Source organism: Macaca mulatta, chromosome 4, assembly GCF_049350105.2.
Source record: "Macaca mulatta isolate MMU2019108-1 chromosome 4, T2T-MMU8v2.0, whole genome shotgun sequence".
Taxonomy (NCBI): domain Eukaryota; kingdom Metazoa; phylum Chordata; class Mammalia; order Primates; family Cercopithecidae; genus Macaca; species Macaca mulatta.
Genome location: NC_133409.1, coordinates 166,765,863 through 166,780,238, shown reverse-complemented (window position 1 = coordinate 166,780,238; position 14,376 = coordinate 166,765,863). Strand labels below are relative to the sequence as shown.

At 44.0% G+C, this 14,376-nt stretch overlaps 1 protein-coding gene across 1 annotated transcript in view; it reads right to left on the bottom strand.

Moving 5' to 3' along the window:
- Positions 1 to 427: 427 nt before the first annotated feature.
- The window catches only part of ATXN1 (ataxin 1), a 280,578-nt gene continuing 266,629 nt past the window's right edge, over positions 428 to 14,376 (bottom strand). Inside the window, exon 5 of the mRNA XM_028847819.2 lies at positions 428 to 2,610. Coding sequence (XP_028703652.2) covers positions 2,080 to 2,610 — 531 coding nt within the window. The 3' untranslated portion in view covers positions 428 to 2,079. The remainder of the gene's footprint in view (positions 2,611 to 14,376) is intronic.

Genomic DNA, 14,376 nt, shown 5'->3' with positions numbered 1-14,376 from the left:
CCAAGTAAGAATATTTAAAAATTTCTCCCTACTTATAAAACTGTTTTTTTAAAGCACTTTAAAGATGCATTCAAAACCCACAAATGATATTTCAGATCTCTGGGAATGAAAGGTTTAAAAACTATGAAATACCCTTTCTGGGTTTGTACCAAACATTAAATCTTGATTTGATTTTGAATAGAAAAAAAAAAGTCATTCTGAAAATAACATTAATAACAACAATAATAAAATAATTGTTTAAAACAAAATCTTGCTCACATATATAAATGTCTTTATGGAAAACTCTCTCAATGAATCTGAAGAAAATTCTCAGAGTTTCTAAGAGCCTGCTAAGACCTGGCTTTTTGTGACAGATGTGGTAAAAAGACCAAAATGAATTTTCAAAGGAACATAACCTTATAAAATGGCCTAGAGTTTAGGCAGGTTAGAAAGAAATTTTGCTACATTTATTTATGCTCGTTCAGTCCCCCAAACCTTTCCCACAATGTTATTGGATAAAAACTGCAGGAATATCACACAAATTATAAACTCAATATGTGCAAATCGCAAGGTTCTTTAAAAGTTCATCTTAAAAAGAAAAACACTGGACAAAAATGAGTATTCTCTTCTCCATCCCTTTTCTCTCAGTTTCTCTGCCAACTCTGCATATGCCTTGAACTGATTCTCAGACATCAAAGTGAAAAGTGCCTCCCGTCAGGTAGTACTTGGTGGTCATTTATTGTCACATACTAGTTCATAATTCACATTCATCCCTTTAAACCACATTGAAACTTTCAATATCTTGCTCTTCAGCAATTCTGCAGAGCTGAAATGTAGTTACAGTGTTGAAAAAAAGAAAGCAACTTAGTTTTTTTTGTTTTTTTGTTTTTTGTTTTTCCCCAAAGAGTTTAAAGTGAGATACAGTACTTGTTGAATGAGAGACCAAGATGCTTGGTAATAAAGTGTGAACAGTATTTTTAAATGCTTAAAGATAGTAATATATGCTCATCTTCAAAATCTAATTCCTCATGTCACACTGGAATCTGAAAAAAAAAAAAAAGTGGCACCCGAGTTGTCCATAGTCATGAACTATAAACAGTACTAGAGTTCAAAGACAAAAAGATTTTGCAAACTCAACGTGAAGAGCTTCTGTGGCTCTCACTGAAGGGCAGTTTGCATCTACCTCTTGGGAGTGAAGTCAATGCAATAACCTGATTGGTTTACCTAACACTGCACAGAAACCAGCGTGGGTGTTCGCTCTCTCCCCTGCCCCCACCCCCAACCCCCCTTACCCCATGTGGGGCCATGACAGCAGGGGCTTCCCTGTCCACCACAACACCCCGGTGACATCGCTGCACTAGTAAAAAGCAGAAATGAAATCCCGCATGTGGCAGTTGCTCTTTAAAAAAAAAAAATATATCAGTGCAGTCAGGCCCCATAGGGGGAAATATATATCTATACAATTAAAAGTTGCTTTTATTGTAAAACAGGTTGGAGAGAAAAATGTTCTTTTAAATGGTTAACTTTCCAAATCTGCCGTCTGACGCGCCTCCGCGATGCCCTGAAGCTGGGTTCCTGATGTTGATTTTGCACATGGGAACCCCAGGAGGACACTGCTCTGAACACCCCGTCCCATGCCGATAGCAAGAGAGTGAGGCAGAGGGAGGCAGAGAAAAAGAGACCCTCACTCGCCGCCACAGCGCCTGTGCACCCCCACATGCATGCACCCCTGCACCCCTGCAGGACCCTTCCCACGGGACTTTTCTCCTGACACTAGCGGGAGTCAGCGCCCCTGGCTGCTTCTGGGCCGCTACAGAAAGCAGGCGCTGTGGAGCCCGGTTCCTTTCTTCCCCGGGGATGCGTGGAGCCCTGACCGCTCCTGCTGTGCCCTTCCTCCCGCCCGCTCACTGACAGACACTCGTGGAAAAAGCATATGCACCAGTCTCCTGCGACACACCTGCTGTAACTCTAATGACAAGGTTAGAACAGAAACCTAAAATAAGAGGATAACATGTAAATACTGTGTTATTTAGCCTACAGTACAGTAATCTGGATACAAATGATAAGGGAGAGCCACGTTTCCTTTCCCCCACGCTGCCTCTACTTGCCTACATTAGACCGGCCTTCAATGCAAATCTTAACCTCCTGAGGAATTAGAGAAGGCTTAGGAAGAGTCAAAGGTGGTTCGTCTTCTGACTTCTCCAGTTTGCGGCTCTCCGGCGCCGACCACCTCCTCTTCCTCGTGGCCGCGGGCTTGCTGGGTTCTATTTTGGTGAGGAAGGGCGCTGCAGGCAATCCCATTTTCTCTGGAAACTTCAGTTCGCCATTCTCAGAGAGCATCTGGGCACTCCCCTGGTTGATTCCGTTTTCCTGCTCGGCATACCTGTGTCTGCTGCCCGCCAGGCCGTCGGCCTTTGAGTGCTTCAGCAGGACGCTGGCGGGATCCACGGGCTGGCCCTTTTTAACAGAGCCGTTCTTCAGGTTCTTGAGGGTAAGCGAGATGCACACATCCCCAACTGAGAGTTTGGAACACGGCAAATCAAAGAGCTGGCTGGTTCTCTCCGGACAGCAGGATGACCAGCCCTGTCCAAACACAAAAAAAGGATACTCTACCAAAACTTCAACGCTGACCTGTGGAAACAGGGAGAGACAGAGAGAGGAAGGGGACAAATGAAAACATTTTATTCTTGTTTGATTTTATGCGCACACACACGTATGAACTCACACATACACACATAGACACACACAGGCCGAATGGGGGAAAAATGACTCAGTTTGCAAACCTCCCTCTCCCCCAGTCACACCCTATAAATGAGGCTCTTCAGTTTGGGTTGTACCTGTACTTACCATAGACAGAAGCCAGTGAAAAGACCATCAATATTCAAAATATTCCACCAAGTGTTAGCTCTATAGCTGGTCTCTGTTAGAACCAGTCAATCAAACCCCAGCAATGACAGAACACCCACTTAGCTTTCAGCACCGAGCTAGGCTCTGCGGGTGGCTCAGAAGCCCAGCATGGTCTTAGATTTTATGAGCTCAATGGACAGCTGTTATTATCATACAGGACACGACTAAACAGGGATCAGAGTGAGACTGTAGGTGAGTTCCAAGAGGCAGGCATGATGTGTTTATCATTGAGTCCCCAGCCCCTGAAAGGATGCTTGGTGGCAGGGCACAGTGGCTCATGCCTGTAATCCCAGCACTTTGGGAGGCCAAGGTGGGTGGATCACTTGAGGTCAGGAGTTCAAGACCAGCCTGGCCAACATGGCGAAACCCTGTCTCCACTAAAAATAAAAAAAATTCGCCAGGTGTGGTGGCAGGCACCTGTAATCCCAGCTACTTGGGAGGCTGAGACACGAGAATTGCTTGAACCCAGGAGGCAGAGGTTGCAGTGAGCTGAAATCATGCCACTGGGCCATCTAGCTTGGGCCACAGAGTGAGACTCTGTCTCAAAAAAAAAAAAAAAAAAAAAAAAAGTCAATTTTCAATGTCCTTTCTAGATGTAGTAGACTAGGTAATTTGGACCAACCCTCCTTCTGAGGACAACTAAAAACTCTGAACAAAAATGTAAGCAAACAAATAAATTTAAAAACTCTGGACAAAATGTTTAAACTTTTTTTCTTATAGTACTGGACAGCAAATAAGATAGTAAAAAGGCCAGGTGCGGTGGCTCATGCCTGTAATTCCAGCACTTTGGGAGGCCAAGGCGCATGGATCATCTGAGGTCAGGAGTTTGAGACCAGCCTGGCTAACATGGCAAAATCCCGTCTCTACTAAAAATACAAAACTTAGCCAAGTGTAGTGGCAGGCGTCTAGAATCCCAGCTACTCAGAAAGGAGAATCGCTTGAACCCGGGGGACGGAAGTTGCAGTGAGCCAAGATTGCACCACTTTATTCTGAGACCAGCCTGGCCAGCATGGTGAAACCCTGTCTCTACTAAAAATACAAAAATTAGCCAGGTGTGGTGGCAGGTGCCTATAATCCCAGCTACTCGGGAGGCTGAGGAAGAAGACTTGCTTGAACCCAGGAGGCAGAGGCTGCAGTGAGCCGAGATCGCAGCACTCTACTCCAGCCTGGGAGATAGAGCGAAACTCCATCTCTCTGTCTCTCTCTCTCTCTCTCTGCCTCTCTCTCTGTCTCTCTCTGTCTCTCTCTGTCTCTCTCTCTCTCTCTCACACACACACACACACACACACACACACACACACAAAGTCCCTGGGTTGGATCAGGAAAGCATGATGGCCCAGGCAGTTGAAGCTGGTGTTAGGGGCCTGTTATCTCCTGAAGACACCTGAACATTCCAAAGTGGAGCAGTTGGGAAACCAACTGGACTTTTGATAATGTTAAGAGCATAGGGAAAAGGTAATGAAGTTCAGGGTACATCAAGGGAGGGTGCTCTCTGGTGAACCCCATTCTTTTCAGTTGTGACCCCAAAGCACTGTCCCTTAGAGGTGACAGTGAACCACAAGCCAACAGGCCTTTCAAGGTCTCAAGCTCAGATTTGACTCATCTGAGTTCCTAAAACTGGATTAAGGTCTTGAATTATTTTCACAATTTTGCAAATAAACGCATTCAATTTAAAAAGGGGAAGTTGGTGGTCATGAGGAGACCAGATAACATGTATAAACACTAATAAAATATCAGATCTTAAAAACAGATGCTCCAGGGCTTCTCATATAGAGTCATACATACAGACTTTACAATGACTATGCTTACAATATTCAAGAAGATTAAAGACAGCTTGAGAATTTTGATAGGAAACTAGGACCTGTTTTTAAAAGATCCATGAAGCCAGGCATGGTGGCTCACATCTGTAATCCCAGCACTTTGGGAGGCTGAGACGGGGATGATCACTTGAGGCCAGGAGTTTCAGATCAGTCTGGGCAACAAAGTGAGACCCTGTTTCTACAGAATTAAAAAAAAAAAAATAGCCTAGTGTGGTGATGCGCGCCTGTAGTCCCAACTACTCAGGAGGCTGAGGCAGGAAGATCTTGAGCCCAGGAGTTAGAGGCTGCAGTGAGCTATGATCGCAAGATGCACTCCAGCCTGGGCAACAGAGTGAGACCCTGTCTCTAAAAAAATTAATTAATTTTTAAAAAGATCTATGAGAATTATAGAATTAAAATATACACCCATTGAAATCAAGAATGCAATGAGTTTTCCAGTTGAATAGACGTGGATTAAGAAAGAATTCATGAAGTGGATTCTCTAATTAGAGCTTTAGAAGAGACTCCACAGAGTGAACATAGAGACAAAAAGATGGTTAATATGGAGGAGAGGGTAAGAGACAGATAAGATAAATTGAGAGGGTCTAAAAGACACACAATTTGAATCCTAGGAGGAAGAAGAGAGGGGAGGTAACAGGGCAGAAATAATATTTGAGGAGGTAATGGCTAAGAATTTTCCCACACTGAAGAAGGATAGTAAAACAGTTTCAAGAAGGCCTAGCTCAAACAGGAAAAATAAAAAGAAATCCTCACTGAGGCAGATGAGAAATAAATTGCTATAAATCAAAGACATCTTGCAAACTACACAGGAAAAAAATATCATTAAGTCTCTAGAACAGGCTGGGCATGGTGATTCATGCCTGTAATCCCAGCACTTTGGGAGGCCGAGGCGGGTGGATCACCGGAGGTCAGGAGTTTGAGACCACCTCGGCCAACATGGTGAAACCCCATCTCTACTAAAAATATAAAAATTAGCCGGGCATGGTGGCAGGAGCCTGTAATCCCAGCTACTTGGGAGGCTGAGGCAGGAGAATCGCTTGAACCCGGGAGGCCGAGGTTGCAGTAAGCCAAGATCATGCCATCGCACTCCAGCCTTGGTGACAACAGAGAAACTCCATTTAAAAAAAAGAAAAAAAAATAAAAGCCTTTAAAACAAAATACATATTACCTCCAAATAAGCAACAACTGAACTCACACTTTACATCTCAACAAAAATAATGGAAGCCAGTAGACAATGGAAATAATGGAATATCTTTACAGTGCTAAAGAAAAATAATTGCCAATTGAGAATTCTGTATGGAGCAAAAAGGTCCTTCCAGAATGAAGGCAAAATAGAGACACGTTCAGACAAACAGTAACTAAAAGAATTCACCATCAACAGATCTGCATTACAGAAAATACTAAAAGGTATTCTTTAGGTAGAGAAAAAACAAATCTAGATTGAAGTTTGTACAGGGAGGAATGAAGAGGAATGAAAATGGTAGGTATGTGGTAAATCTAAAATAATATTGGCTATATGTAACAATATTTAAAATATTCTGTTTTTTTTTTTCTTTTTGTGAGAGGGAGTCTTGCTCTGTCGCCCAGGCTGGAGCGCAGTGGCACGATCTCGGCTCACTGCAATCTCCGCCTCCCGCGTTCAAGCGAGTCTCCTGCCTTAGCCTCCTGAGTAGCTGGGACTATAGGCACGTGCCATCATGCCTGGTTAACTTTTGTATTTTTAGTAGAGATGGGGCTTCACCATGTTGGCCAGGATGGTCTCGATCTCCTGACCTCATGATCCACCCGCCTCAGTCTCCCAAAGTGCTGGGATTACAGGCGTGAGCCACCGCGCCCGGCCTCTGTTGGATTTTATACACATGCAGACACACAAAACCACACATGCATAATTGAAGTACCAAAAAAACTTTAAAAGTAGTAAATTTCCACGGATTGTGGCTTTTCTACTTCATCTTTTTTGTCTCCTTTGTTAACTCTGATTGATACAGTTGTGATACACTTCTAGAATGACAGAGTTTACTGGATCCACACAAGGCATGTTTTTAGAAGAGACAACTAGAGTACATTCATATGGCAGCCTGTAAGCATGAACCCATACACCTGCGTGTATTACTGGGGGGAAAGTTTCATTGTTCTGGGCTAGTTTTATAATGTGAAGCAAGCTAAAAGTTTTTGAGTGCCTACTCTCTGTCAAGCTCTCAGGTACAAACTTTACAAAAAGTATTTTGTTTAATGTTCACAACAGTATTAGTATGGAATAGTATAGATATGCCAATTTTATAAATTTTATGAATAGTCACAGAGAGATTAAGTCACTTGCCTAATGTCATAGCTATTAGCTGATGGGTTTAGGATTTTATCCCAGTCTTTGGCCCCCAAACCCATTTTCTTTTTTCTATGCCTCCTGACCTCTACCCTTGTGAGCAAAGATATTACAATGCCACCAAAAGAGATGAACTCAGCATTACCACTACCCCGCAACAGTGGTGAATATTGCCTGAAATAAGTAGGATCCAAAGGCATGAGCTCATGGGCTTGTTCCATGGTACAGATAATTGTGATGTAGTGTCTGCCTTATAGCCACTCATGCAATTCTAGTTACCCTGTACAAGTGTGCGACACTATTCAGTTTCAAAACTACATTTACATCACACACACAAACATATATGTGCATATACACATAGACAAATACACTTACAAGTGACTGTATCAGATGGGGATACCCACTGTATTCTAAGTAGGAGGACCGATCTGGAACTGGCTCCACAGATCCTCTCCCAAACCTTTCAGAGCCATTAACAACACAAACTGAACAGAAGGAAACCAATCCCACATCAAGTGGAGATTGTTTTGCTGTAAATCCAAGTTGTAAAAATAAAACTCTCAGGTGTTAATATCTATCTCGTAAGACTCTCTACCAGAGTTGCGGTTTGCTTATTCTTGCCCATCACCAGGCAGAGGTAATGTGACATTCAGAAGACCAGAAACCTTATTTCCAAACATGTCAGCCTCTTTTTTGGTTCTGTGTGTTCCTGGATAACTCCCTGCCTCTTTGTTGGCAGACGGCCGGACACCTACCCATGGAGAGGCCCTTGGTGTGTGAGCCACATTATACACACTTCACAGGGCAGGCAATATTTAATTTTCTGAAAATAACATCTACTACGTGTTCACAGATAAACCTATCTGAGGATTTCCACGTTACCAAGTATCTGTAGGCTCATCAAGAAATGTCTACAAGCCCTTTATAACAGGTACTATAGTTGATTACTGCAAAAGCCAGGACACAGATGCTCATGTTCCCCACTAAAGACTTCCTAATGTTGTTGGACGTTTTAAACTCTTTCATTATTTTCACATCTCAGAACTCCAAAGACACCACTCTTGTAATCCCAGCACTTTGGGAGGCTGAGGTACAACTGTGAAATAGCAAAAGAACGAACATAACTAACTTCGTTTTTGTTTAAAGGGTTTTACCCTTTCCTGCATGTAGGCTAGGATAATTTTATAGCACCGAGATAATATACACAAACAACAATCATGTACTTTTAGAAACTAACTCTGGGATTAAAGGGGAAGTATAAAAACAACTAACTATATATTGTTAAAGACTGATAGGAGTGGCTGGGCACGGTGGCTCACGCCTGTAATCCCAGTACTTTGGGAGGCCGAGGCAGGTGGATCACCTGAGGTCAGGAGTTTGAGACCAGTCTGGCCAAGATAGTGAAACCCTCTACTAAAAATACAAAAGACTGATAGGAGCATTGTGACCTGACCAAGGACAAAGAAGTTCCCAACCTTCTCGAACCCTCACTGGTGCCCAAATGTCTACGGTCCTCAGTTGCCTCGATACCAACCTCCTTGTCTCCCCCATAGCCCCCTTCCATAAAAACCCTCCAACCAGCCTAAAAAATTGGAGATGGTACTTAATTTTTTACAAATTATTATTATTATTTCTTGAGATGGATTCTCGCTCTGTTGCCCAGGCTAGAATGCAGTGGTACAATCTTGACTCACTGCAGCCTCTGCCTCCTGGGTTCAAGCGATTCTCCTGCCTCAGCCTCCTGAGTAGCTGAGACTACAGGCATGTGCCACCACACCTGGCTAATTTTTGTATTTTTCAGTAGAGATGGTGTTTCGCCATGTTGGTCAGGCTGGTATCAAACTCCTGACCTCAGGTGATCCGCCTGCCTTGGCCTCCCAAAGTGTTGGGAATACAGGTGTGAGCTACCGTGCCCGGCCTGGAGATGGTACTTTAGAAGCCTAGCTCATCATCTTCTCAACTATGCTGGCTTTCCCAATAAACCTGCGTTTCCTCTCACCAACCTCATCTCTCATATTTGGCTTTTGAGTGGTGAGCAGCCAAACCTAAGTTCGGTTACAGAGGCGGGAGGGTCACTCGAGCTACTGCACCACTCCAGCCTGTGTGCCAGAGCAGGACTCTGTCTCTAAAAACCAAACCGAACCAAACCAAACTCCAAACCTCCAAAGACAGGCCTTAGAATTAAATGCTGTGGTGTGAACCATAGCTAGAATAGCCTACCGAAAAATTCACGAGAGAAAAGTGATGGAGAGAGAGAATATTTGAGATGTGCACTAAAATAAGATGATGTTAATGGATTTTTTGTTTTGTTTTGTTTTCTGAGACAGAGTCTCGCTCTGTCTCCCAGCTTGGAGTGCAGTGGCACCATCTCAGCTCACTGCAATCTCTGTCTCCTGGATTCGAGCGATTCTCCTGCCTCAGCCTCCTAAGTAGCAGGGATTACAGGTGCCCACCACCACCCCTGGCTAATTTTTTTATATTTTTAGTAGACACGGGTTTCCCCATGTTGGCCAGGCTGGTCTCGAACTCCTGACCTCAGGCGATCTGCCCGCCTCAGCCTCCCAAAATGCTAGGATTACAGACATGAGCCACTGTGCCCACCTGGCCTGTTAATGGAATTTATGTTAACCTAGATAGGCTTGGGAGATTCTTCTTTAATCACTTCAAAGCCTTCTCTTTGCTTCTTTTTTGCCTAAATTCTGCCTTTGCTTCCTACCAAAGGAGCTGTGTCACCCTGTGAAAAGATGCCACGACCAGCTATTAGCTGGGTCCATGAAAGCTGAGGTGGGAGCAGAAGATTATTCAGATAATCTGATCATTGTAGGCACATATTGGATAGCCTGCCAGCCCAGTGCTAGTTTTCTCCTCACTAATTAGTGTGAACTATCTAGACAATGCACTTTCCCCTGCTTGGGGTCTGAATGTATGTGAAGGAAAATAACTTTTTTTCCCTTTCTTTGGTGAAAGTTAAAATCTTGTTGCACACATCTCAAATAGGTACACTCATGTATTCATAGCGAATCTATTTTTATTTTATAATTAGGTGTGTCATAAGGATATACACATTCTTAAAGGTTAACTGATCATTAACGGTTAATGAAGAAATCTCACTGAGGGATTTTTCAGTAAGAATATATATAATCAAATCGGTTGCTTGCAGTTCCCTTGGAGAGGAGCCTTCTCCATCTCAAAACATGCTGTCAGTGCCAGCGGGGACTGGTTTGGATGTGAAACAGAGACGGTGTGATTTTGTAGGATGATGTCATCTTCAACTGGAACAATGAGCCTGTGAATTCCTTGAATTTAAGACTCATATGGGTGTTCCCTATGATGCTGACAGATTCAAAATATTGTTATTATTATTATTATTTTTTTGAGATGGAGTCTTGCTCTGTTGTCCAGGCTGGAGTGCATTGGCGCCATCTCGGCTCACTGCAACCTCCACCTCCTGGGTTCAATCACCTCCTGGGACTACAGGCATGACCCACCACACCTGGCTAATTTTTGTATGTTTAGTAGGGATGGGGTTTTACTATGTTGGCCTGGCTGGTCTTGAACTCCTGACCTCAAGTGATCTGCCCGCCTTGGCCTCCCAAAGTGCTGGGATTACAGGCGTGAGTCACCGCACCTGACCTCAAAATAATATTGAGTGTTCCTAATGACACACGTCAGGCTTTGCAGCTTTAATAAAAGTTCAACAAGTACACACCAAGCACCTGCGAAGTGTCAGGAACCTTAGAAGAGCAGCTATGGGTTAAGACCTAGTTTCTTGCCTCCCATGAGGAGACAGAACATACATGCAAAACAAAACACAAGGGCACATCTGGACACCAGTGACCACGCTATCTGATGATGTCCACTCAGATGTCAAACAGGCAACTCAAACTTAAAGTGACCTAAAACACATCAGACCTCCCCATGTGCCCGTGCCCGGTGGCCATCCCATGTTCTTCCCCATCTCCATAAATGGTATCCCATTCTTCCGGCTGTTCAGTCAAGGACCCGGGAATCACACTTCCTTCTGCTCTTTCTCTTACATCACATACATCCCAATTATAAGCAAACTGTATGGGTTCCTTTTCCAAATGCACCTAGAATGAGACTATTTTTCACTACCTCCACCACCTCTGTCCTGGCCATGCTGCATCTCACTCGCTCAGTCACCATATGCAAGCTTGATGTGCTCTGCATGTGCACCTTACTCCCTACACCATAGCAACAGTGGTCTCCTTGCTGGTCCTTTAACCCCACTTGCGCCTTCCATCTGGGCACCTGCTACTCTCTCCATTCATTTGGAATCTTTTTTGCCTCACGTACTGTTGCCACCCACTCTCCTTCTCAGAGACAACTCCCCTGACAGCTCTATTTAAAATAACAACACTCTAGTTTCCATAGTTTCTCTTTTCTTTTTTTATTTTGAGATAGGGTCTTGTTCTGTTGCCCAGGCTGGAGTGCAGTAGCATGATCATGACTCACTGCAGCCTTGACCTCCTGGGCTCAAGAGGTCCTCCTGCCTCAGCTGCCTGAGTAGTTGGGACCACATGCATGCACCACCATGTCCAGCTAATGTTCTGTTGATGATGATAATGATGATTATTATGTAGAGAAGGAGTCTTGCTATGTTGGCCAGGCCGGTTTCAAAACTCCTGGCCTCAAGTTCCCTCTTGCCTTGGCCTCCCAAAGTGCTGAGATTACAAGCATGAGCCACCTAGCCTGGCCCCTTCTCCTCTTTATACCAGGGATCCCCAACCCCCAGGCAATGGACTGGTAGTAGTCGATGGCCTGTTAGGTACTGGGCTGCACAGCTGGAGGTGAGCGACCATTCCCAACTGAGCTCCACCTCCTGTCAGATCAGTCGCAAGCATTAGATTCTCATAGGAACATGAATCCTATTGTAAACTGAGCATGCAAGGAATCCAGGTTGCATGCTCCTTATGAGAATCTAACTAATGCCTGATGATCTGAGGTGGAACAGTTTCATCCCAAAATCATCCCTGTCCCTCTTCCCATCCTGTGAAAAAATCTTCTTCCATGAAACCAGTCCCTGGTGCCAAAGGGGACTGGTTATCTTCTTATGCATTCCTTTTAATTTACTTGGGTGAGACGGGCTGATCATGAGGTCAGGAGTTCGAGATCAGCCTGGCCAACATGGTGAAACCCTATCTCTACTAAAAATACAAAAAAATTAGCCAGGTGTGGTGGCGGGCGCCTGTAAATCTCAGCTACTCAGGAGGCTGAGGCAGGAGAATTGCTTGAACCCGGGAGGCGGAGGTTGCAGTGAGCCGAGATCGCGCGATTGCACCCCAGCCCAGGCAACAGTGCAAGACTCCATCCTAAAAAAAAAAAAAAAACAAAAAAACCCTGAAAGAATAGTTCTGTTTGCCTTCTGTATGGAAAAACATTGCAATGGTACAACTAGACAACAGGGGGCAATAGAGAGACTGCCTGTCTTTTTTTTCCCTTTTTCTTTTTCTTTTCTTTTCTTTTTTTTTTTTTTACCAGCCAGAACTAAAGTGGGCTATGGCCTCCACCAGGGAGAGGAGCAGAGCTTTCTCCAGGTTGTGGCTTACCCGCTAACAGGGAGCTTTCTCAGCGGAGCCATAGCCACCTCACCTTGTCAGATGCTGAGGTCGTCATGATTTTATTGAATCATATACTTCAGTTATTTTCTCTCCACTCTCGTTCCTGCAGCTGTGTTAGTAATCATTAAGTCATTTTATGATCTTGCTGGGGTTCCACACATTTTTCAGAATGGTTTCTGATGAAATCTCAATGAAAATAAACTCATGGGAGCAGTACCACAGATAACCAAAGCATGTTACATAACGCCAGACAGCTCAGTAGAGCCCATTTTTTTCATCCAATAAATATATCCTGTTTCAAACACACTAAGCAGTATGTAGGGTAGCCTTTATAACTTTTCTTTCTTTCTCTTTTTTTTAGATGGAGTCTCACTCTGTTGCCAAGGCTAGAGTGCAATAGTGCAATCTTGGTTCACGACAACCTCTACCTCCCAGGTTCAAGTGATTCTCCTGCCTCAGCCTCCCAAGTAGCTGGGATTACAGGTGCCTGCCACCACACCAGGCTGATTTTTTGTATTTAGTAGAGACAGGGTTTCATCATGTTGGTCAGGCTGGTCTTGAACTCTTGACCTCAAGTGATCCACGCACCTCGGCCTCCCAAAGTGCTGGGATTATAGATGTGAGCCACCGTGCTCAGGGATGGCCTTTGTCAGCTTGAGGCCCCTCTGTCTTTCATCTCTGGATGCACTGTCGCCAGCACCTCTTGCTTTTGAGGGTGGACTGCCTCCCACCATCCTCCACTCTTTCCCTTCCTTTTCCTGCTGCTGCCAGCAAGCCCATTTGCTCATCAGTGCGGCTATAAGAGATCTGCCTACTTCTTCCCTCCAGCCCCCTCAACTGACTCCTCTAAAACCATCACCTCCAACTCCCATTTGGGATGGAGGAACCAAGACAGGGAGACAACACAGACTCACTACTGGGCTCATAATTATTTATTCAGTGTCACCTTCCTAATCTGACTAAGTGACTGGCTTTTAAGAAAAATTTTAGCTCCTCTGTATGAAAATTCAATAAAATTCCTTTTACCACTTAGTCAATAACTACTGTATCTAAACACTATGCACATACACACATATTTATGCTGTTTGATTGTATATTTCAATCTTAGATTGGTGCTATGTCTATATACACACATATGTACATATCACCAAAAACAAGATAGAAAGAAAACAAAGCGTCTGTTGTTTAAATATGTCTCCCTTTTCCTTCACAAGAGTCCCTGTTTTCACAAATTGCGAAGGGCATCTGTTTCACAAAACATTTTGTCGTGACACTATCCCAGACACACAAATTTCGCTTGTTGCTGGGAGCAATGAAATCTCTCATAAGCTCGATTTCAGTGAGTATGTCTTGTTTTTGGTGAAATTATTAAATTGGGTATTCTTTTGTCTGCAAGTGAAATTCTCAGTCTTGTTTTACCTGTAAAGGCCGGTCTGCTCTCCTGGAAGGCTAGTCTGCATGGTTACATTCTCAGCATGAAAAAAATCAGAAAACCCTGTCTCAAGGATGAAGGGGGTAAGCGAGAGACCCGTTTACTGCAATGTTTAAAAATCATTAATAAAAACAGTCAAAACTCTTTGGCTGAGTGTAAGAATCTCTGTGAGTGTTCTATTTAAAACACTGAATCATGTTCACGCAAAGCCTGACTCAGTCCTTGGTGGAAGTGTTTCAGGGTTGTTCAGTAAACCCACACCCTAGCACCGGGATGCCTCCTAACACAAATCCCAAATTAAAAGCTGGGTTTTTCTCACACGTGGTAGCGTGG